Here is a 26,309-nt window from a genome sequence, read left to right on the forward strand (position 1 = left end):
TAAAATAAAATAAAAAACAAATAAATAATAAAACACTACAATCATTAGATCAAAATTTAATTATGCGACACAATACCATGGCAAGTAAACAATACAATATAATAAAAAATGCAAAAATAAAAATATTTGAAATGAAGTTGAATGTAAAGGTATTAAAAATTTATTAAAACACAATTATTTATTTAATTTATTACATTTATTTATTTATTTGAGAGCCATGACATGACAATATTTGCAGCAAACAAAAGTCAGTGTTTTTCTAACAAAGCTATTGTATGGCTTTAGAAGTAACTGTAATATTGAACAAATCATTTAGACTGCTTTTATGGTGCTTTTTTGCTTTTGCAGCTTGAGAAATTCAGTCAGTAACCTGTTGTTGTATGGAAAGCTACTCAAAGATGCTCCGAAATTTTTTTTCCTTTTTAAAGTTCCACAAAAAAAAAAAAAAAAAAAAAAAAGAATTTGGGTTTGGAACAACATGAAGGTGAGTAAATCATGAGCAATTCCTTTAACTGTACAACATTTTGATGTGACTCGCATCAAAGCTGAGGTTGTCTGAATAAAAACCATCCCAGCCCATGGGCAAAATAACAGAGCACCTCATGTGCGCTCAACCCCAACGCTCCCTGCGAGACCCTGCTTTTCCACATGATAACATAAGGTCTCTGAACAGTGATTTCCTTCCTTCTCCACTTCAAAACACTGATAATCACACCATCAACTATCCCAATTTAATGCTGTTCCCGGAGTTCTCGGCATACCATTTAACAAGCAGCAGAAACAGGAAGATTAATGAAACATGGCTTTAATGTGTGCTGTTAATAGGAGGAGAAATTTTTTTCTTATGGGAAAGTCCCAGTTGTTTTCACCATCCAGCCAACTTGTTTCCTCATTCCCTGCAACTTCTCACAGAGGCTACACACACTGGGCAATGATACATGCATTTCGTTCCAAATCCTCACTGCCTACATAGGCAGCACCCTAACAGTCACAGAACCTCAAATGACTGATCTGGAGCACTCTATAGGTAGCAGCTCTATGTAATGGAAAAAAATAAAAAAATACACAACACTGTTCAAAAGTTTGGGGTCATTTAGGTTTTCTTTTGAAAAACAAAAATAAAAAAAATACTTCTATACAGCAACGAGCCGACAACGCATTAAATTGATCAAAAGTGACAAAAATATTATTAAAAATAATTAAAGAAAAAAATATTAATTACTATTAATAAAAAAATAATAATATCAGATTTTTCATGAAAGCAACACATACATTTTCAGTATTAATAATAAGAAATGTTTCTTTAACACCAGATCAGCGTATTTGAATGATTTCTGAAGGATCATTCATGTGACACTAATAACTGCTGAAAATTCAGCTTTGCCACCACAGGAATAAATTACATTTTAAATTATAATATTTCAAATTATTACCGTTTTTACAGTATTTTGGATTAAATAAATTCAGCCTTGGCAAGCATAAAGGACTTCTTGCAAGCACAGACACACAAAAATCTTACCGACCACAAACTTTTTTCTTTCTTTTTTCAAGAAACCTTATAAGGCAACATAATTCAGTTGCCTACACCTTCCTTTGAGCCTAGAGTGTTTTTATAATGCCTTAAAAAGCTGCCTATGTAGACAGCTTACTAAGTTTTGAAACAAAACAGTTGTCTAAACAAGGAAGTAATGAAATGCCAAATAGTATGACAGAGCAGTGATTTTGATCCAGACTGGATGTACAATCTTTAGATCAGACTAGTTAGGTCATTTGTTTCTACACCGTTCATCCAGATCTGATATAAAGGGCTGGTTCCAATCTCAAGCACAAATCCCGCTCTGGGATGCATTAGCATGGTGAGGACAGATTCAAATGCACAAGGCAAAGTGGGTCTCAAGGATCCGTCTGACCACAAGTCTCTGAAGGGACAGATGGACTCTTGCTTCAAAACAGTCTGCTTTCACGTCGGCCCGTCAAGATTGCGCTGCGACAGGGAGGGACTGAGAAACGAGTGGTTTGGGGGCCGAATCCATGTTTGAGCGTGGGAGACGCGAGTTCCTCACTGTGGTAGGTGCAGCAGAGCTCCAATAAGACCTCCTAAACAAACAGAGGTTTGAACCTATGGGAGATTTTCTGACGTCTAGGAAATTTGCCCAGCGTATTATCCTAAAAAAAAAAAAAATCCCTTTTCAGAGTCTATATCCCAGATAGGAAAACAAGGGAGAGGGTGGGTACACATACGCACACACATTTAACTCCGCTTTGCCAATGCGGAGGATGTTGGAATACAATAAGTTTACTTGAATGATGAAAAGAGAGAACGAGCCAGTCTGATCTCACTGAATGTTTCTGTTGAAGAAGCCCAACAGAAAAGCACTGACTCAGAGGTAGGCCTATTTCTATCAACTGAACTGCGACTCTGCATTCATTTTACATAACTCACACAAAACAAATACACTAATAGGAAACTATGTTGCATGTTGACACACAATGAGACAGAGACAACAAAATTGAGTGTGGTGATGTTGTGTTTCCTTCAAGATTTCAGATTTTGCAGCTAAGGAGCCAATAACACGGTTTTGACAATATTTTAATGATTCGATATAATGTTTTGATGTCAACTGAAAAGCAAATTGCATAATGTGTTTCTTCATATGAAGAACAATATATTGCTTAAAGTTTCACAAACTAGTTCAGATATTATTTCAGTAAAGCTGCTGATGATGAATGTGAAAATGTGCTGAAGTAAACAGTGCATAATAATGAACTGACAATTATTTTCATGTTACAATATATACAAACACACTACTGTTCAAAAGTTGCAGATAAGTAAGATTTTTAAAAATATTTTAAAATAAGACTTCTGCTCACCAAGGCTGCATTTATTTGATCCAAAATACCGCAAAAACAGTAATAGTCAAATACTTTTAAATTTATACTAACTTTTTTCTATTTGAATATATTTTTTTTATGAAATTTTTTCCCGTGATGGCAAAGCTGAATTTTCAGCATTCATTACTGAATCTTCAGTGTCACATGATCTTTCAGAAATCATTCTAATATTTATTATTATTATTATTACCAAAACATTATTATTATTATTATTATTATTATTATTATTATTATTACTACTACTACTACGACGTTGAAAACAGTTGTGTACCATTTTCTCAGGTTTCTTTGAGGAATAGGAAATAAAAAAAATACAGCATTTATCTGAAATAGTAATATTATACAGTACAGTACCATTCAAATGTTTAGCGTCAGCAATATTTTTATTTTTTTTTGGAAAGAAATTTAAGAAATTAATGCTTTTATTCAGCAAGCATACATTAAATTGATCAAGTGACAGTGAAGACATTTATATTTTTATACTTCATTAACAGTTATGGCAATGATATATTCTGCACCTCAAATTATAAACCAATATCTTTTAATGTCATTACATTCAATTCAGACAGCATGCCCACAATACATAAAAAGCTGTTAGCATGCTGTCTAAATCAAACATACATATATTTATATATTATTGTGTGTGTGTCTGAGTGTGTGTGCACAACACATGGCTGCACTGAAGCCCAAAAGACTTTCTTTCATAAGCTCCAATTTAACAGCACTGAGGGACTATCTAATTAAAGAGGGAGAGGAGACAGATGCACTTGGGTGGGATGCAGCAGTCAGATTCTCTACACATGGTGACGGATGAAAAACACATGAAGACAAAAAAGAGGAGGACTTCAATTCAAGCGAACCGACAGCCTTTCAATCACAAGCCCTTCACAAAATCAAAAGACTTCCAGTGCTGCAAAAGGTTGTCTCCTGGAGACATCAATGGCAAAGCATTCACATCAAGGAATCAGAAGAGGAATGTTAAAACATGAGCTCCAAGAACTCCAAAGTCCCCTTTCTGTATAATATGACAACAATGGTATGCAATGATGAGGATGATGACAACAGTATGTGAAGCCACATGCAGAGTTTCACATTTGCCTGCAATCATGATAGAAAACGCTATGCCACATCAGACTGAAGCCATCCAGTGACGTCAGCAGCGAGGAGCTCGGCAGCTTTTATAATCACAGTGGCTGTATAACGTTCTGGTGCATTTGAAAGAAAGGGAACACAATTACAGCGATCCTTGTCTGGTGTGGCTGTCAGAATAGCATTTCAGAATGTGTGCATCGCAGAGTGACAAAATGAAACAACCAGGAAGGACTTCATCAGTGGAACACTATTAAAAAAACTGAGGAGTTGAGTGCTCCGACCAGGCCGAATGGAGATCAGGATCTGGGCTGCAATCTGGATATTTCCATGAATGATTAAAGCATGTGTGTGTCCACAGAATCATTTCCAAAAAAAGGTGGCTAGACTGTTATCCTCTGGTTGAACTGGGACAAGTCGTTCAACAACACCAGCAGAAAACTACTGATAGACCGATATATTAACAGTTTTCAAATAATCTAAATGAATCAAGTACATCTTATTTTATTATCTTAACTTAATTATAAAATTTATAAACAAAATCCTATTTAATTTCAGTAATTTAATGTACATATCTGTGATACATCACATAGAGATGTATATGAAATTACAGATAATATACCTGTCATAATACAGTCTGTGCAAGGACAAATATTATTTAAATTACTGAAAATGTTGTAATTTTCCATTTTGTATACTTTGTTAAAAATTTGAAATTTATTTAGAATTAGAGAAAAAAACTAAACAAAAACAAACGAGTCATAAGAAAAGCCAAGTCATACACATTAATCTTGAAATATGACTTAAATTTTGGGTTGATTTGCATTGGCCAACAACAGATAATTAAAATAATTAAAATAAAGTACAAGTATGTATGTAAGTAAATAAATTCAATTTGGTCAAGTATTTAAACAATCAAATGCATTTCTTTAAATACAAAAATTTATTATTCAGAATTAGCAAAAATTAAATGCAGAATTGTGAATCGAATTGATTCTCAGCCCCTACATATTCATTTAGAAATATCTTAGATTTAGAAGTTACTTTATCGCAACCAATAAAAACCCATAGCAGCTGACTACTAGTTTAACACTGCTTTTGATATTCCAAAGATCCAAAGATGTCACACTATGAAGTAAAGCAGTGAAGAGGGCTACTTCAGAGGATCAGACAGACAAACATAGTTCACACCCAAAAATGCTGATAAGTGAGGCTGGATATTAGACAACGCTTGTGTGGGAAACGACTGACCACTTCACCATCCCAGCGTGCCTGTGAAGGCTTGCTGAAAACCAGGAAAGACTGCATTCCAAGTGAAACAGAAGCTCGTAACAAAGTTCTGGTTGTCACTGAGCCAAAATTAACGCCACCACCACCATAATGGCTCCACCTAAAACAATCAGCACTAAAATCTCATGAATGTGTGCTAATCGGTAACAATGACCTCAGCATCAGGTCAAATCTACAGTATGACTCCAGCTAGAGTAGAGAACATTCTTAAATCCAATCCGCTGCATTCCAAGAATTTTAAAACACTGGCTTAAAAAGTTTCATTGCACCTCAACCAAACACTGCACTGCCTCAAAGGAATAGGTCACCAAAAAAGATGCAAAATTACAGAAAATTGAATTAGCCTCAAACCATCCAAGATGGAGAGGAGTTTGCTTCTTAATGGGAAGAGATTTGGAAAAATTTAGCATGATGTCATTTGCTCACCAGTGGACCCTCAAACAAAAAAACTGCATGTTTAATAAATAAATCCATCAAGCTGACAAATGCATGTTTAATAAATAAATCCATCAAGGTATTTTAATAATAAATAAACCAACAAAAAAACTGCATGTTTAATAAATAAATCCATCAAGGTATTTTAATAGGGATGTAACTATTAACTGCGAGCCGGTTGAAAATCGATTCAAATATGTGACGATTCAAATCGGTTGAGATGCTAAACAAATAGCGATCCATTTAGGGGTAAAAGTTTAAATGACTGCATGTCTGAGGGGAACTTACTGTCTTTAGAAGAGTTTAGATGGTATTTTTTCCTTTGTCTAATGCATATCAAAATTAAAATTAAAGCTCATATAAAAATCGCTTTTTAAAAAAATTTCATCTCTTAAAAAGTGCATCGCTTACATCAGAAACTAAAGAAAACACCAAGGAAACGCTTTAAGCGCGGCCTGCTGGCAGAGAGTGAATCTGCATCTCATTCAGCTCATCTGCTGTTTCTGTTTCATGCAGATATTTTTATATATAGTTTCACAAAACACTTGCTTCAAAATTTCTAAATTATACAACCTAATTTAGATAAAAAACTGCTCATGTTGCATGTATGCAGCATCTTTGTTTGGATCATGCATTGGTTGCCTCGAATTTAAATGGAAAGAGCACAGACAACCCCTTATTAGGTTTATATGAAGAGATTTATTTTATTTGTGTTATTTATTTGATTTGGGGCTTGTTTTAAAATTTCGATTTAGTTTTATTTAAATTTACATTATATTTAATTTGTCATTTAGCAGACACTTCTATCCAAAGCGACTTACAAATGAGGACAATAGAAGCAATCAAAACCAACACAAGAGCAATGATATGCAAGTGCTATATTAGTATATCATTATAGTTATATTTCAATTTCACAAAGAAATGTGCAGCATTTTGTCAAAGCAATAATAAAAGGACACATTTAACTTATAATTTATCTTAAATCTCATTTTGTTTAAAAAATAAAATCATGAATCGAATCTTGAAATCAAAATCGTGAATTGAATCGTGAGTTGAGTGAATCGTTACATCTCTATATTTTAACCTAAAACCGTCGCTTCTGGTCAAAATAAGCATCCATAATGCTTTATCTAGTAAAAATGTCCACTTCCTGTTGTCCTCTCACATCAAAACCCACTAACATATTTGTTCTTAACTGTTTTAGACCGTTTTTGCTTGTGAACATTGCTTGATCTGTGCATTTTTCTCTCCTGCTTCTGACAAGATGACTTTTTCATTGAAATTTGAAGCAAGCAATATTGTGAATGGAGGACTCATATTTTAATGGGAAACCACGGTAAGTAAAAAATTTGTATGATGATGAATTTACAAACAAACAGCACGACATTAATTAATGGACTGGAGTCGTGTTTATTACTTGTGGATTATTGTGATGTTTTTATCAGCTGTTTGGACTTTCATTCTGATCATTCACTGCAGTGGATTCATTGATGCGCAAGTGATGTAATGCTAAATTTCTCCTAATCTGCTCCTCTACATCTCAGATGGCTTGAGGGTAAATATATTTTCAGAAAATTGTCATTTTTGGGTGAACTATTCCTTTAAAAAGCAGCAGAATTACAAACATGTCACTGAACATATGCTTTTGTTAGTCCCTTACTAGATTTGAATCAATCTTATTCCAGGGTCACTATCGATGCCTTCAGGTTATTTTACAGATAACATCAAGGTTGTCCCACAGACAATGCAGGCGTTATACAGAAATCCAGTGGCCAAATGGTAACACGCACCATTACTAAGTGGAAGTCTAAACTGTCAGTAAATTATCAAACACTCATACATAAACTTAACAGGCCTCTTATTAAAACCTTCCAGGGGTTCGGGCACACACAAAGAGAGGGTTGAAGAGACAACACACCACACACAAACAGTCTTTTGTAAGGAGCGCTATGGGCCCTCTGAGAGACCCTAGGGATTTCCATGTGTACCGGGACGATCTGAGAAATATCTGAAACCTCCACACAATGCAGCATGCACGCATAAACTGGGCCAGAACATATCACTCTAGAAATACTATCGAATATGGGATACGGAATCAAACAAGCTGTGAGAGGAGAGGAAAGGTGGGTAACTTTGGGAGAGAAAGACGGCATGGCAACAAAACAGCACTTAAGAAAAGAAACAAGTCAGGATGGATTACACTTTGCATGAAATCTACACGCATTCCCTTCTCTATGTCACAACATCATGAAACAAAATGACTCAAATGAAACACGACAGAGCATTACATTCACCAGACATTTCAATTCTCTGCCTCGTACATACAACAATCAAAATAATAAAACATTGTCAGATTAGTCAGAAACGTGCATTTCAATTTGAAAGTGTCATGAAATGTACAAGAAACAAAGTATCATCATAAATGTCGCCACAGGCAAGTTTTTCCAATGAGCCTGGTTAGAAACAACAACAAAAACAACATTTCATCATGTTTAAATCCACAGTGGAGTATTCAAGCTTGTAGTTCTCCCAAAATCAGTCCAGAAAATGCAAATCCTTTGGAATCATAATAACACTTCAAGCCATAACCACTAACCAGCAGCAGAGCAAAGATCACAAAAAATATCTATGACCGCCATCCTCCACTGACAGCTGCAAAAAGTGATCAAGCTATAGAAAGATGTTAGAAACTACACACAGGGTGAAAATGTCACTGTTAACCAAAGACCACAGGCTCATAGAAGACACAGCTCATCTCCCCACCCACAGAGAGACAGCTGCTTGATGAGGAGGTCACTGAAACACGACTGCCCTTCATGCTCCGGCAAAAAGCTGGGCCGGTCATCTTAGAGATTAATACTGGGGAGAACTGCACTCAGAGATCACTGACTGTCTGTTTGAGTCTCTTATGTTAACAACAGCACCATCACAACACACACAAACACACAACATCATAAGCTTGCCTCTCCATTATTGCTTGGGTTTAATCCTCTTTTACAACAGAGGGACAGATGAATGAATCCTAGTTCTCTAAAGCACTGACACATCATCGACCCCCTCTTTAAAAGTCACAAAATTTTAAATCGATCTGTGTCAGCTATTAAATCTCCCTGTGATCCTTAATTTCAGAAAAACCTGTCTATTTTTGTTCTTCTGTACAGAGCACCTCAGTTTGGTGGGGGATGCTGGCAGCGCTCTGTTTTCAGTCTCTGGTGGTGCAAAGACAGCTCATCTTGATCCTGCAGGCAGGGTAAAATAAGAAAAAAACTTTTTTGTGGAGAGGTGCAATATGCATTGGGTAGTGGATAACTTGTTATAGACTAAGATAAATTAACATTCAAACTTTAGACTGTCATAGACACCAATGAAAAAAAAAAACATTTCTACAGTTGGAATCAAGCTGGTCACAAATCTAGACTGCCATTAAAATGCTTGGGGCCAGTAAGATTTTTTTTTAATCGATATAGGCCTTTTTTTTAACTCCCTAATATCGGTATCGGCCCCAAAAAAACCATATCGGCCGGGCTCCAATGTTGAAAACAGCTGTGCTGCTTAATATTTTTTGTGAAAACCATGACACATTTCTTCCAGGATTGTTTGATAAACAGAGTTCAAAAGAACGTCATTTATTTGAAATATTAATAATTTGTAACATTATAAATGTCTTTACTGTCATTCTTTATTAATTTAATGTATCCTTGCTGAATAAAAGTACTAATTTCTAAGTAAAAAAACAACAACAACAACCTTTCTAACAGTAGTGTTTATATGTAAAACTGGTCATTATGTAAAAGTGTAAAGGGTGACATTAGAATCAGGAACGGTACAGAAGGTGATCTCACTCTCCACCATACACCACTACGCGGACAGGCTCTCACAAGCACAGATGAAAGGGTCTATATAAAGAGGTCATTCATTATTCAACCCCGCTCCAAAGCAGTGACCTGGAGGGCCAAAGTGGAGAAATCTCTACTCCTCCAACCAAAGAACATGCATGTTTTCCATAGGTTATTCATGAATAAAGAACCTGGCTAAGACTTCTTAATGTGTACAATGTATTGATGCCTTAATGGTCTTGCGGGCGGAACACTTTGTTTTACCTCACAGATTCCATGCCACCAGCATTACATTATCAATAAAATCATGTTACATGGATCTTAATCGCAGATGCACCACCGGCCCTATCCATTCTGTCTTGATAAGAGAGAGCACTCAGGGGGCCGGGTAGCAGTGACTTAAGCTCTAGAGAAACACATAGAGATTGAGAGGCTTGAAAGGATTGCGTTTAACACCACTAATGCTTGAATTCCCACATCACCTTTTAGTGCTTTTATCGATCACAGAGAAGAGAGTCAAGACAACAGTCAAAAAAGAATTAGAAAGAAAATATTTATTTATATAATTTACTCAGTGAGAATATTATTAGCCTCTGATGTTAGCGGTTCCTGGTTCGGGACTGGCATGAATTTAGGGTCCCGGAGAGTGCTGATTTTTCCAGACCAGTGGTTCCAGATTTGGCACGGGATCCGACACCAGCACCCTTTTGATGGAAAAGGGGTTTTGGCTAACACAATCGGGTAATAGAGATTTTTTCCCCCATTTCATTGATATGAACTGGTTTCATTAGTTGTTAAATTCTAGCATGTAATCATACAAACCATCACTGCAAGTGTCCCTCATGCAGTCTCTTTCTAAGGGGATCTTAAGGATAGCAAGAAATGGAAATTCACCTATTCATCTATTTTCTAAATGCATGTTATTGTCACAATCAGATCTGCCTCCATTCAATCAATGACTAATGGACTGACCAAAGTCCCTGCCTTACATTTTTATCTTTATGATAATTCGATTCACTCAATTGTATGACATAATACAGAAGAAAAGATATGTTGCTACTTCCATTCCATCTAGAGATCAGCCTTTGCAACCTCAACCTTGCTACAATGAATTAAATATCAGCTTAACATATATCTAAATTATGAGACTGTTGCAAGACTTTGTTATACAAGTACAGAAAGGTCAAGTCCTCTGTGAAACACAAGCATTTTGTCATTACTGACAATAGATACATTTAAAACTACATACTTGTTGATCTTATGTTAGATAATACTTTTGGAAACCTAATTCTCTTCAAGAAAAACATGGAATTTGTACCTCAAGCTCAGTAATGGGACACCTAAGTGTACCCTATTCACAGAAAGTACCATGATATCTATACAAAAGGTCCAGATACTGATATCGCTCGACTGAAATAACACGACGCGTGGAGAAAACCTTTTTTACAAAGAAAAAGGCCTGGGAGAAAATTTAAAGTCCAAGTTATTAACCAACCAATTTGATTCAGGGATAAAAATGGAACACGGTGACAGAGACAGAGAGAGAAAAGCAATTAAGACGACATGAATGAGACAGAGTGAAGAGGAGTTTGAGAGAAAGAGGTAGAGAAAGACAGGCAAGAGAAGAAGGGAGGGTGGGACACACAGGGTGGAATGCCAGGGCTAATCCCCAGCTCCTGTGTGGTATTTTAACTGTTATTCTTTCCTCCTCTCTCTCTTCATTCCCCTGCCGCCATCACTTACTGCAGTGCAGCGAACGACCACACCATGTCTGGACAAACCTGAGGACAGGAGACGCAGTGGCTGACCCCTGGACACAAGGTCTTAATGTCAGCAGGGTGTCTGGCCTGACATTTGTCTCTTTAAAATGAACAGAATGTATGCAAGTCACAAAATACTAAGAATAAACCATGTCCCAACCTTTGTTCCTAGATTAATAGAAATATAAATGAAAGAAAGTGACAAAGTAAATCTTTAAAACATTCCATCTCAGTCCAAACGTTTATTGTAACAATTAACTACATGCCACAGATAAAAACGACAATTGTTGTCATGCCCAAGGCACGAAAAAAGCTGGAAAATGATGTAATTTGCTTTGAGTGAGTGAGTGAGTGAGTACTCCGTCTCGTGCAGACAAACGGGTCACTATGGATACCGCCCCACTGTGCACGAGCAGGAGTGCTGTGATGTGGTCTGACCTCTGGCTGAATGTGTCCCCTACAGCTGCAAAATGATACACAGCTGAAGCCCGTTGCTATATGAAGGCAACTGTGGTCGTGACAGGTGTGATCGGGACAGAATGATTTTAACTGTCAACGAGAACTGTGCCTGTAGAAAAATCATGTTTAAACTTAACTGCAAGGTTGCAGGTATGACCAGCTAGAAACCAGGTAGCAATCTGAAATGGGATGTTTCAGCAGAGATGTCATTAACCAGCAAAATGCAAAACCCAATAAGCGTCTAACAATGGAAATGTCAAACTTGGGTCACTTACATAAAATACTTCTGATGAAGTTACAAGGAACTGGGAATTACGAATCTGATGCGAGTCATAAACTTCAAGTTAAGTCCATTTTTCAAATTAACTTTCAGTCAACAAACGAAGCAAATAACATCGAACTCTTATTTTTCTGCTACGACCACAATTGCACGCTAAAAAACAAACAAAGAGCGCAACATTTGGCATGGATTACCAGCTGGCAAACAATGACTAGCATTCCACTGCCAACATAAATGTCAAGGGGTTGCTTCGAGTATCCAACTATTCTTTAAAGACGTGAGGTTATAAATAAATAAATAAATAAATAAATATATAAAAAAAAAAAAAAAAAAAAAAAAAAACAGCGACTGTTTGTTTCTCAGTTTCTGCTAGGATGTTTCCATGGCAGCTGAATCTCAGTCCTCGTGCGAGATTCCTGCGTTCACACAATCGGCGTTGTTTGAAGGAAAATTACAGACTTGAGACAATTAAGAAGGCTAGATTTGGGTTCCAGAAGAAATATTTGGAAGGTATTCAAAATTAAAAAAGCAAAACCTAAGTTTTAGAAACTTTTCGTGGCAAAAACGACGTTGCACGGTGACGTTTTGAAGGACTGTCCGCGAGCCTGGACGGCATCAGGTTCACGCGCTCAACACTTTTCACAGACCGCTGGATTCCCCCAAACTTTGCCGAGGGCTTGCGCACTCACGACACAGCAAATAAGGTATGATTCAACCTACCTGACACAAATGACAGCACGAGCAGGACTCTAACATTCAGTCCCGGGTGAATCGGGTTATTCCTGAGATAGTGGGCAGTCATTGTCAGCACCATATCACCGCCCGTGCTCTCGCTTCTCTCGCTCCCCGAAACTCTGAAAGCTCCTCAGCAACAACTCCATAGGGAAAAGGCTGCGTCTGGACCGTACCACTCTGCCTCCCCGTTATGGGGGTGTGCAGTCTCACGTGAAGCAAAACAAATCAAAAACATTAACACACACACAGACACACACACATATATATATATATACAAATATATATACAAATTATTACATTAAATTAAATCACACACACACACACACACACACACACATAATATATATATATATATATATATAATATATATATATATATATATATATATATATAAATATATATACAAATATATATACAAATTATTACATAAAATTAAATATAGCCTAGCTGAAAGTAGCAATTTATCTGTGTCCAAGAAGATATTTGTTAAATGGGTCATATGACGTTGCTAAAAAGAACATCATGTTGTGTATTTGGCATTTATGCGTTTAAGGTCCAAAAAACACATTATTTTCCACATAATGTACATTATTGTTGCTCCTCTATGCCCAGCCTTTCTGAAACGCATCGATTTTTACAAAGCTCAGCCTTCTGAAAAGCGAGGTGTATGCTGACTGGCCAGCTATCCAGTGCGTTGTGATTGGCTAAATGCCTCAAGCGTGTGACATAAATGTTACGCCCCTTAACATACTGTGATGCCGTCTCCTGGTGCGACGAGACAAAACCAATAAAACCCAATACAAGAGGCATTGCTTCCAGTGGGGACATAATTACTGATTATAATGACTTGTGATTATAATAACTTGTGATAATGATTATAATGATAATGAATGTCTTTTTACGTATCATGCTGCGTAAACATAAAACCATGTCTGCATTTTTGATCGGAGAAACGACAAGCGCTACTCTACATTGCTCAAAACTTGCGTTTGAATCATCAGTGGCAAATTCTTTAAATATGAAAATGTACTTACAGACTATGTGTCAGAAGCGCTAGACTGTCCTTGCAAAGTTGGAATTGCCACATTTTATAGAAACAGACACCGGCATTGTAGGCTACTCTCCCAGGAAACAGTCCTCGTCCTCCGTAAAATCTGAATTTCACACATCTGAATATTTGGGTTGAACTGTTCTGGTATAGTGTTGTAAATATAACTTAACCACTGTTTTCTAGTTGTGTCCTCTTTTGGAAGACCAAACTAAGTAGTTTCACTTTCACAACGAAACAGCATCTCTACAACATGGTGGAGGCAGCAACAGTGAGAATAAAAGTTACACCTTCTTTCTTTGCGTGAACATTTGGCCGGAGTTATGCAATACTTCCCACATCGTGACATAGACATGTGGGGGCGTGTTAGAATGAGACGTTTTAGGGGGGCGTGGTTCACTCTTAACTTTTATAAAGAATATCTCTTTGAAACTTTACAGATCTTCTTTATGCACCAAGAGCTTGTAGCACTCCAAAGAGAAAGGAACAATTTAAATCACATCATATGACCCCTTTAACACAAATTCATGTGTTCAAGATTCGCAGCCAACAATCTGGTGTTCACCTATCTCCACATTTCAAAATCAACAAAAAATTCACAAAAAAAATTTTACACACAAAAATAATAACTTTTTAAAAAACAATTTTCGATAATAACTAATTAAAAAATAATTAATAAAAAAGTATCTGTCACTATTTCCATTTCATTGCAATTTTAAGTTTCGTGATAAATGGCTACTGTTGAACTTGGCTAATAGCTGCAGAAACCTGACTGGTCATAATTTTACCATACAAATGTCCTGATATACTGCAAAAGTCTTTGGCTGAATTTGGAATCAAACATAACATATTCAAATGCATTCAAAATTTCATGCCAATTGTACCAATAAGTTATAGCAACAACAAATGACCAAATTCCCGCTAAATTTGTGAAGTAAAGAAATAAAACTATTAAAAGAAAAGCTGGGTTTCTATTTAACACTTCTGTTACTTAGTGGAGGGATTGTCGTCGTAAGTTGTCCCACTGTTTGGTCCAGTCCCACAAATGGGCGCTAATTTTCTGTTAGCATCAGACTTAATCCCCCTGTACCCTCTGCTAATCCCCTCAGCCCCCTTTTTAAAATTTCATCTAGAGTCCAATCTGTGCTTTTCTTGTCTCAAAGCCACAAGAAAACCCCTCACCCCTTTGCTGTTACCTCTTGGTCTGAGTCTAATTGGGCCATATAGAAATTACCAAACTAATCCTACCAAACAACAAATGCACTGGGCGGTTATTAGATCCACCCCATTTATGCCAGATCAGCAATTTGTTGACTTTCTGTCGTGTCTCAATCCAACCAGGATAAGCTTTTGCTCACTCATTTATCTGGATGGTAGGAGCTAGAAAGCAAAAAAAAAAGAAGTGCAGCTATGATACCCTACTTTTACTTTGATTTATTGGACAGAGAAATTAATATTTTATCTCCCGGGCATTGTAGATCACAGCATGCAAGAAAATGACTCAAAAAGAGGTTGATAACTGAAAGCAAAAATAAAAGAGTGTCTTTACAGTAGATTTGGCCTTTAAGACGTTGTCTAAACTATTTCCCAGGAGTTGCAATGCACCGTCAACAAAGTAAGCTCACTCTGTTTCTGATATCTCCTCCATGAAAGCAGCACATCAAAGACAGCGATCCCCAGACTCCCCCACAACCCCTCTGAATGGAGCAGTGCGCCTCGTTCCTTGAGGATCTGTTTTTTTCAGCAGCATAAATGAACCAAACATGTCCTTGTCAACAATCTCACAGAGAGACTCCATCCATTCAGCAGAGGTTTTGTCCATCTGCACCCAGAAATTTTGGTTTACAAAGACTCAGGCCCATCATCATCATTCCTCCAGCTAAACCCTAAATCCCTTTTTGCTGTTTGTTGACTCTGTTTTTTTCCCTTAAGACAATCCATGAAACAAGCAATAAATTATCTCTCTTTCTGGTCGTTAGACACAGGCGAGTTTAGGTTTGCAATGTGAGGGATGCCTAATGGAATATAAAATTCTGGGGAGACTCCGGAAATTTATGAACATCTTTATTAAATTTTTTCTTCAGCTGCTATAACGTGTGCCAGTGTTTCACCTTACTGTTTGGACTGGATTTAATCTAAAAGCAAATTTTCCTGCTAACTCATTCTTTCACCATTTGTTAATTTGGAAAAGGTGAAAAAAAAGTGAAGGAAAACTGGGCACTCGTTCTCACCTGGCAGTGAGAGAGGGGCTATTTATGAGGTACTCCAAGTGATTAAAAAATTCAAGAAGGAATTACTCACTGGGTAACTGACAAATTTTATGATGATGAATAACTTAATTCTGATATACATCCCACAGTTATTCCTAATGTGTGACAAGGGATCAACAAAGTTTCATTTCTTCTCTGTGTCTGGATGTTTGTCTCTGTATTAAAGTGAAAATGTAGAATGAGCAAAACAGGTTCTGACTACAGTGTATAGAGATGCCTTTAGAGGGGTTTGGTCAAATTAAAGTAAATCTTGAGGAAAACAGACTTATGTTATACTGTATGTATGTAATAATATGTGTGTGTATACACACACACACACACACACACACACACACACACACACACACACAGTATAACATATATATATATAGTACAACAAAAATCTACAAAAAGCCTCTCTCTCACACACACACACACACACACACACACACACACACACACACACACACACACACACACACACACACACACACACACACACACACACACACACACACACACACACTATTGTTAAACTAGTAATTTTTGTTGATTTGTCTATATTTTTATTTTATTATGGCATTAAGATGTAAACATCAGGGAGTCCTGAAAAATAGACTTATATAGAAACAGAAAGTTTTGAAAAATGTTTGCATTTATACATAAATTTTTCAACTGAAGTCACTTTTTTGTAGATTTATCTGTATTTTTATGTTTTTATATTGTGCTTTAAATAAGAGAATCACAAAAATAGCCACCGTTTTTATCTAACTTAGAGATATTTAATTTGTATTTGAAACTGTTATGACCTTTGACCTTTCTATGAATCAAATCATTACTTTAGTGTCATGAAAAATAAATAGCATAATTTTTCAAAAAAAAAAAAAAAAAAAAAATAATAATTTGCGTCTAGTTTACAAATATTTTTGTTAGATAGCAACTAAAACCTTTAAATTATTCACTGGGCAAGCTTCCCTCAAAGAGGTTTTGTGTCTCTAATAGTGTGATGCCATGGTAACATTCAAATGGTAATATATCCCGAATTCAAGTGATAATGCAGTTGATCTAGTCCTCATCTTGCTCCAGAGGTCGTCTTGGAACCAGAACAAATGGACATACTTTAGACCACTTGAAATGCAATTGTTTGAACCTGTTGTTTCAAACTCTGCAAAGTGTTTTTGTAATTTATCAAGCATTACATGCCTGAACGATTTTTCTCAATTTAAACACTGTAATGTTTTGTATATTTTACCTCCTCAAAATGCTATTTTTCACCCTTGTATTTTGTAAAACTGGGAAGCACACTGAGGGTGTTGCCTGCTCCAGGAATGTTGCATGAGTCCTCAAGGACCCTTAAAAGAGGAGGTTTGGTGCACTCTCTTTTGTACCAACACATCCTGACTTAACTCCCTCATTGCACAGCACACTATAGTTTATTCAAGTAAATACACTACAGTATTTCATAAAGCTGCAGTATTAAACATTTCCTAGACAAGTTACATAGAACAGACCCCCTTGGAAAATAAATCATGTGTCTAATTTCATCATATAGCATGCCAGTAACCAGCACTTATGCACACAAGAGCTGCATGGAATGAAGGGTGTCTGATGCCTGCTGGAAGGATCGAAGAGCTGTTTATGCATTTGTGCTCTCAGTCTCATTTTTGTGTTCAACCCCATCATTCAACATGAAGCATTCTTTTTATTCTCATTCTTTTATTTTGGATTCAATAAACAAGTCTTTTGCTTTATAAATACAGAGTGCAAGATCAAAAACTAAATGTTTGCTGTCAGGGCCGACTATGGGTTTTCCTTTGATTAGTCCAGCAAACCCCAAATTACTTCAGTATTCAGTCAACACTGGGATGCTAGTGAAGTTCTGAAGTGGGATCCAGTATCCAAATCCATGCAGTCATAGATGAATTTCCATCACAATGGTCGCAGAGGGCAGTCACTGATAGAATAAAACCAAACCAAGTTATATAAACCGTTTACTTTGTTCATTTAGCAAGCTGTTTCCCATTAAAATGTCAGAATTTTCTGAATGATGATTTGGAAGGAACAGTGTTTTTGACTCTTCTATTGTCTTCATGTCATTTTGACCAATGTTTGGTAAAGCATACACTATAAATACCACATTGTTTTTGATACTGGAACCAGGATTTGCCACATTGTCCAGAATAGCTAAACAAACATAATAAATGCTTATTTTCAGTTCAGTATTTTAATAAAATTGCTTTTATTAAAATTACTTTAGAAAGTGGTACATCTGTGGTCTTTATGGGCCATATTTGATCCATATTTGAAAAAAAAAACACTTATGACCTTTCACCTTTGGCCTTTTAGCATGTTTTTAATCTATTAATCATATCTCTTATCTAGTTGTACATTTTTTTTTTTTTTACAATTTTGAATATTCCAGAAAAGACGTTTTGTGACATGCAATAAAATCTTTAGAGTTATTTGTTCGTTCTCTTTAAACTTGGCCAACCTAATTTTATTTTTTAAATATAAACAAATTTTGATTTTGATGGCTGCAAAACACTCCAAAAAAGTTGGGGCAGAGGCATGTTTAAAACTGTGTCATATCAACTTTCCTTCAATGGGAGACAGAGACTGCAGATTCACTCAAACCACGCTGTTGTAGAACATGCAGATTGAGACCTGGCATTGTCTTGATCTAATAACTATGGACTTCATATGAAATACATCATCTTGATGGCAGTATATGTCTCTGTACAATTCAAATATATGCCTCCATGTCAATGTTACCTTCGCACATACAGTATGTCAGTCACCCATTCCATTTGCTCAGCTGCACCCCCACACCATGCCAGACGTTTGATTTTCTGTCGCTGGTGAAAGTCTGGATGGACCCTTTGGTCTTTGGGACTGAGAAGTTTAAATGTGGACTCATCTGACCACAGCACACATTTCCAGTGTCTTTTTGACTATCTGAGATGAGCTCTGGCCCACAGAACCCAGCGGCATCACTGCATAAAATTTATGTATTGCTTTCTTCTAAAACAGAGATTCAAGTTGCATTTCTTGATGTAGCGGCAGACTATGTTAAGCGACAGTGGTTTTCTGAAGAACTCCTGAGCCCATGTGGCCTTTTCTTTGTACGTTTGTCAGTTACATAAAAGTTAAAGAGAATTAACAAATCAAAGATTCTTGGTTTTATTGCATTTTACAAAACTTTTCTGGAAGTCTAGAAGGGAGGTTTTCACAGATCACATTTTAATAGATGGTTTAAAAAAGTATTAGCATAAAATATGCATATCTAACTGTGCCTTTTATAGTATTTTCTAAGCATCAGTTGAAATTGTAGCTCTAAAAATAAAATAAAATAAAAATTCATAAAATTAATAGCAGAAATAATTGTCTTAGAATAAATGATATATTATGAAAATTTGTTTCGCAAAGATCTTTAATAGATTGTTTTTAACACATCTATAGTTGAATGCATGCATGAATGAATAGTGAATAGAACAAATACAGGAAACAACCACACAAAACACTACAAAAGTGTTAGTTCCATAAGTCAACTATAAATTGTCCTATAGCGCCACCTTCTGGTTGTTCAATCATCAGTCGAGATAATTTCCTTATCCACTCTCTGTTAAATCCAGACATATAGTACTGTAAAAATTCTTTAAATCTAATTATTAAAACCAGGTCAAAAAAAAAAAAAAATATCCCGGAAACCAAACTGTCATTGACAACAATTTTGATGACAAGTTCTGATTGATCTTTATGTGTGTGTAGCCTAAGCATTAAGTTATAAGCCATGAGATCAGAAAGGATTAAGGAACAACATAAGATCTTGGCTCTTGAGGGCTGACTGAAAAAGTTATAAGTGAAATGAAAAAACTTCAAATGCCAAAAAGGCAGACAACACCTCTACTGACAAGATGGATACGCTGCTAATGAGCCCTTCAGCCCACAAATAACAGGTGGAGATAAGAGGAGATAGATCAGAGTGTTTGGAAGGCTGGCTCGGAAAAACCAGACTGACGAGAGAATGTTTATTTAAAAAATTAACAAGAAATCACAAAGTTAGCATGTGTCTGTAATTATAAATCAAACATATTGTCAATACAGTAAAAAAGTTTTTAAATCCCCAAAAATTACATTGCAATTGCATTTGACAATTACAAGCAAATGTGAAGCCCCTGATCTAGAATGTATTTATCTACCAAGTCCCTTTTCCAACCATCATAGTTTTGTATTTAATACTTAATTTATATAAATTCTCCTGGATGCACCACAGAGTCTCCCACATTTCACAGCATTTGCCCAATTAATCAAACAGAAATACAATTCTGTGCTTCAGTAGTTGTACAGGTCTTTGTACCAGAGTGCTTAAGATACTTTAAAGCTGTGTTAAAGGTCTCGATGTGACTAGTCCTCTCGTAAATATGCATCTGGGACGTCTTCCTCCTCCATTGCAGTGCTGAAAGCATTTTGAAGCCTCTCACTTTCCTCAGCTTTAGAGTTTTTGAGTTGTCTCTCAGCTTCCAGCATCAGCTGTTGAGCCTCTTCCACCTGGGACTGTGCGAGCTGTAGACTGTTCTCTGCTGTCATAGAAGCTTGGTCAGCCCCTGGAGAGGACAAGCATGGTTAAGCTATTAATACATATGGTTAAAAGGGCAATTTAACAAATTACCACCAAGTGGCAGTAGGTGCCAAATTTCAATAGATCTCTAAAATAAATCACACTTATTTCAAAGTAATATGATGCAAATTCATTTGCTTTATATCTCTGTAATAACTGGCATGAAAACCTTTTATTGACATGCCCTGTGGTGACATTTTGTTCTTCACACATTTTTTAATTTCTTATAGATTTTCAACCTCATATTAATTGAGACTACATAGTATATTTGTACTTTTAATAAATCATTTGTAACACCACACTGGATCAATTAAAATTCACTAGTAAAGGCAAAAAGGGTGAAAATGGTGACCAAATACAGCAAATTACAAACGTTCATATAATAAAAAATGAAAATAAATAAATAAATAAAAATCAGTAAATTATGACACTTAAGACTGTAGTAATGGCTGCTGAAAATGTAGCTTTCCCGTCAAATGAATAAATTCGATTTTAAAAATATATTTAAATAAAGTTATTTTAAATTGTTATAATATTTTGATCAAATAAATGCAGCTTAGTAAGCATGTGAGACTTCATTTAAAAAAAACTAAAAAACTTCCCAAACCCCAAACTTATATAGTGCAATTATAATATAATATAATATAATATAGTATAATATAATAATATAAACATTGTTTGATTTTTTTATTATTAACTAAATAAATAAAAACTAATAAAAACATAAAAAAAAATAACATAACCAAATAAAAATCAAACAAATTCAGCATAAGAGACCACATTAAAAAACATAAAAAAAAATTAAAAAACCCAAACTAACAAAAAACATAATAAAAAAAAAAATCAAAAAAAAAACTAAAAAAAATTGTTAAATGCCTGTTCCAGAAGATGAGAGCTACCTGCATTGAAAGCTGCCTCTGTTGCCAGCTTTGAGAGATCGATTGCCTTCATCCAGCAGGATTCAAATCGTTTGTAATCCTTTCTCCTGTCAATTACCTAATAAAAATTTAAAAACAACAACAACAACTTTGCAATCAATTTGATTAAAAAGAAGATATAAAGAAAAGGGTATTACTTCTAATTTGAAAGCTTGTGACAATAACTCCATGTTTTCAAGTCATTACCTCCTGACGACGCCTAAGAATGAGCTGCCAGATTGCATCCTCATCCACAGAACTGATTCTGTTGATGGAATCCACATAGTGCTTGTGTAATGACACAAGTCTGTCTATAGCCTAGAGAAGACAAGTATGTTGGATGTTGTTTTTGCGATTTTTAAATCATGAAAATGACAGCGACTGTTCTAATAGTTTTGATTACCATATTATAACCTGAAATGGAATCAAGCAGTGCTAAAGTTGTTTGTGAGAGGTAAGTATTAGCACTGTTTGTGACCAGAGATGATGCTCTCCGAACCAGATCTTTATGGGACAGATTTTCTGGTTTCTAAACAAGACAAAGAGAAAAGAGTGGTTAAGAGGTTTGTCAGATACCAATTTAGTGGAAATGAAGTTCTACACGGTGAATTGTAACATTAATTAGCTCATGTTGACATTACTAGGTCATCTTCATAGGCCGTTCAGTCATGCTATCTGATTAATATACATGAGCTAAGCCAAACCATGGTATGCCACTATTAAAAAATTGAGGTCCCACACAGATGTGCTTAACTAAAGATGTGTAATGTAGATGTTTTGTGCTATTTTATTGAAATGCTTTACGTTTTCTCTGATATTTGCACACACTATCTCCTTTAACGCTCCCATCTTTGCACACAAAATCTGCATAAGTAATCTGTATAAGTAATTTTCTTTTATCAAAAAATGCTAGTTAATGTTATCGCATTGGACTAAAACTTACTGACTCACACAGGTTGTAAAAACTTCCCCCAAATTTAGATCATTTTTGTACCTTTATTTCCTACCAAACCCCAAAACACTATACACAACATGAACAACCAACAAAAAAAAAAAAAATAAATTATAAAATGCTATTTTATTACCAAATAAAGAATTCAATATTTTTATTAACTGTTTGCTTGTTTTCGATTAGCACAGGGTTTGCATTTCTTTTTGGAATTGATTGTTTGTAATGCCTCATCTGAGCTTAAGCACCTCAGTTTATGAGTGAACACTGCCAATATTATCCACAAAAAAAAAAAAAAGATCAATGTGGCACAGAAACAAAAAACTAAGGTGCATAAACTCAGATCAATGTGGCCTAGAAACAATCAATTCCAAAAAGAAACACAAAACCTGTGCTAAACTGAAAGAAAACAAGTTGACAAAAAGATTGGCTCTAAGATTTGGTGATAATAAACTATAATGTGAGATATACAAGCAATTTTTAAAAGGTTGCTTACACATTAAATTAGGTAAAGGACTCTCAGCACAGCACAAAGGTTAAGGGGATACTCCAACCCAAAACGAAAATTTTGTCATTGATCACTTACCCCCATGTCGTTCCAAACCCGTAAAAGCTCCATTCATCTTCAGAACACAATTTAAGATATTTTGGATGAAAACCGGGAGGCTTGAGACAGTCCCATAGACTGCCAAGTAAATAACAGTGTCAAGGTTCATAAAAGGTATGAAAGTCATCGTCAGAATACTCCATCTGCCATCAGACGTGCAATCTGGGTTATATGAAGTGATGGGAATACTTTTTGTAAGCGAAGAAAACAAAAATAACGATTTTATTCTATAATTCCTTTGTCAACGGTCTCCTCTGTGTCTCTCCATATCACTGTATGCTGTGTATGCTCTTTTGTGTCATACACACAAGGATGCGCTGTTTTATTTCAAATGTTTTATTTCAAATCAAAGCTAAATACATGTAGAAACAGCACATCCTTATGGCACGGATGACACAGAAGAGCATACACAGCATATGTGATACATGAATTATTGAATAAAGTCATTATTTTTTGTTTTCTTCGCTTACAAAAAGTGTTCCCGTCGCTTCATATAACCCAGATTGCACGTCTGATGGCAGATGGAGTATTCTGACGACCACTTTCATACCTTTTATGGACCTTGACACTGCTATTTACTTGGCAGTCTATGGGACAGTCACAAGCCTCCAGGATTTCATCCTAAATATCTTAAATTGTGTCCCGAAAATGAACAGAGCTTTTACAGGTTTGTAACAACATGGGGGTAAGTGATTAATGACAAAATTTTCATTTTGGGCTGGAGTATCCCTTTAGATGTCAAACCTTAAATGTCAACAGTTTAACTTCAAGAGATGATTAGAAATAAAATGCATTAATTGTAAATGTAAATAAACTCAATGAACTGAATGGCTATTTCTTCACATAAATATACGAGCAATTACATTGATGTAAATGTAATTACAGTGAATTATACGTGAAGATTCTACAAATTCTATCATTAATGATGCTATCTTTTAAACTCTGCATTTGTGTACGAAATATTAGCAGCTATAACAATCAAACAGTCCATATTCCAATCACATTATCATGGCGCAGACCTGGATGAAAGGAACAGCACACAGAGCACCTGTGACACTCAAAGTCTTCCAGTTGTTTCTGAGGAGTGTGGGCAGCACAGCCAGTCTGCGGCTGCTCTGACAGACGCTTCTGCTCATCAAAGCTGCCCAGCTACACAAAACACAAAACGACAAAGCTCATTTCAGGAACAACCTACGATGTATAATTCAGTCACTCAGTACGAGGACAAAACTTCATATTCATGACAGTTTAAACACATGAGGCTACAATGAAACGAAAAGTCAGCTCCAAAATAATGAAGCTAAAACAAGAAAGTTAGGCAGCGAATCATACAGCGAACCCAAAGACATGTTTGTGTAACAGCAACTATTGTTCCATCCATTAATTAGTTGTGCAGAAATACAAATATACTACAATTTCGTTGCATGAAATTAAATTGTATTGAAGCATGAGACAATTAAAAATATATACCACCTCAATCCGACAGCAAACAATTTCCTTCTGTACGCCGCCATACTTGTTCAGATGAAGAAATGAAAGTCTCCCCCTATCGGTGTTGACTGAGAATTGCACCCTCAGGTCCTGTTTAATAATAATGAGCCTTATGAATATTTAAGAAGATTGAATCCTGGGCGAATTACACACTTAACAATACTACTACTACTACTAAATATTTAATAATAATTCCTGTTTAAGTGTCAGTTTCCTTCAGTATTGTTAAGGCAGTATCATCGTAATAATAATAATAATAATAAGAAGAATTATTGCTGTTTTTGTCATTGGTTATACTGCCTAAATGAGACTGATGAGATAAGCCTATAAAAGTCATACTCAATACTAAACTCAAAATAAAATTTCATTCCACTCATAAAATAAAATGTCACAACAAAACAAAATAAAACATATAATTATTATTATTATTATTATTATTATTATTATTATTAAGTTTCTACCAGTGGAATTTAATTTTGTTAATGACCTACAAGCCTCTTTTTGTTCATACATGCAATCGGTTTTATTTTCTCTGTCTCTATGGCAGTCATGTACTGCCACAACTGCCACAACCAGGTCTGCAAGTACGCTTCCTTCAGCAATGCCATGGCATTTTAATCAAACCCTGGATCCAGTTTTACAGAAACTGCATCATGTTTTTGGTTTGACCTTATCTGTCCTCTCATATATGACCTGAATAACATTGCAACGTGATATTAGGCTATATTATTTCTCTTTTTTCTCTTTCAGAATCAAGTAGTTTTTGTACATGCAGTTTTATGATTTAGGCTTAATAATAAACCAAATAGAGATTGTTATTTTAGTATCTATTACTATTAGATACTACTATAGTTTTTGTTAATAATTAAATTTAATTAGTTTCATTCATTTTATTTTATTTATTTAAAAATATGTCTACAAAGATAAACATACATACATATTACACATACATATAACTAAATGAAAATGAGAAATGATGGTTTTGGCAACTAGCTTAAATTAATATGAGTCCAAGTTTTTTTTTATGTTTTATTTCAGTTAATGTTTATTTTATTTCAAGTAATTAATAAGTTTTTTATGGTTTTAGTTTCAGTTTTAGTGAATGATAATAACCCTGAAGGAAGACATTGGTTTATTTAGTTCCAGGAATTATCAAATTGATTTACGAACAATACAAGCCTTCAGAAGTAAATGCCTTCACTGCTCTGAATTAGAACTCTGTTAGATGTCCTCAGCTGCAGCCTCATATAGCTCAAGTGAACATAGTTGAGTCACGTCCCGATGTCACTTCTATTCATCATTAAAAAGAGAATAGAGAAGCCGGTCTTAGATTAACCTCTCATTAAAAACGTGTTTGGGAAGTATTTAGGCCCTGAGGACTATTACTGTAATCTCTGTCAGTCTTTATGGAAATGCCTATTCCCTAAACAATCATATAAAAACAAACCCAAAAAGTGAACATAAATAATTAATGCGATCACTAACTTTGAGGTGGAGGGTAGTTCCAGTGTGGGTGTTTGTCAATATTATTCACATTTTTAAAAAGGAAACTTAAAAGTCTGTTCAACGCTTTTACAATTACTTAATGAAATACTCTTCAAAGCTCTGAATTGTTTGTTTGTTTGATTTTACAAATAATATATTCTAATGAATG

General features: G+C 35.4%; 2 protein-coding genes across 5 annotated transcripts in view; both read right to left on the bottom strand.

Moving 5' to 3' along the window:
* The window catches only part of LOC109045873 (nectin-3-like protein), a 53,534-nt gene extending 40,558 nt beyond the window's left edge, over positions 1 to 12,976 (bottom strand). Inside the window, exons 1-2 of one of the 4 annotated variants that reach the window (XM_042710826.1) lie at positions 12,762 to 12,890; positions 8,873 to 8,945 (exon numbers count right to left, since the gene is read on the bottom strand). Coding sequence is in view for 2 of the 4 variants with exons in the window: in XM_042710828.1 (XP_042566762.1) it covers positions 12,762 to 12,855 (94 nt within the window). In the remaining 2 variants the exon portion in view is untranslated. Of the gene's footprint in view, positions 1 to 8,872; positions 8,946 to 12,761 lie in introns of all 4 variants that reach the window. The other 3 variants (XM_042710828.1, XM_042778975.1, XM_042710827.1) reach the window with 3 other exon arrangements.
* Positions 12,977 to 20,058: 7,082 nt separating this feature from the next.
* On the bottom strand, positions 20,059 to 24,742 carry LOC109045874 (diablo homolog, mitochondrial-like). The gene is made up of 6 exons (XM_042710829.1): positions 24,638 to 24,742; positions 24,184 to 24,313; positions 22,012 to 22,137; positions 21,816 to 21,926; positions 21,591 to 21,687; positions 20,059 to 20,677 (listed from the first exon to the last, which is right to left on the bottom strand). Exons 1-6 carry the CDS (start codon positions 24,676 to 24,678, stop codon positions 20,478 to 20,480), a joined length of 705 nt encoding a protein of 234 aa, XP_042566763.1. The 5' UTR covers positions 24,679 to 24,742; the 3' UTR covers positions 20,059 to 20,477.
* Between the last annotated feature and the right edge of the window lie 1,567 nt (positions 24,743 to 26,309).

The sequence above is a fragment of the Cyprinus carpio genome, chromosome A21 (assembly GCF_018340385.1).
Source record: "Cyprinus carpio isolate SPL01 chromosome A21, ASM1834038v1, whole genome shotgun sequence".
In the NCBI taxonomy this organism is placed as follows: domain Eukaryota; kingdom Metazoa; phylum Chordata; class Actinopteri; order Cypriniformes; family Cyprinidae; genus Cyprinus; species Cyprinus carpio.

Excerpts from the sequence above, each read along its gene's own strand:
- LOC109045874 (XM_042710829.1), bottom strand. The coding sequence starts at position 24,678 with ATGGCGGCGTACAGAAGGAAATTGTTTGCTGTCGGATTGAG. Across the intron at positions 22,138-24,183 it reads GTGCTGTTCCTTTCATCCAG|AAACCAGAAAATCTGTCCCA; the intron begins GTCTGCGCCATG and ends TGTCTTGTTTAG. Across the intron at positions 21,688-21,815 it reads TTCTTAGGCGTCGTCAGGAG|GTAATTGACAGGAGAAAGGA; the intron begins GTAATGACTTGA and ends AATTTTTATTAG.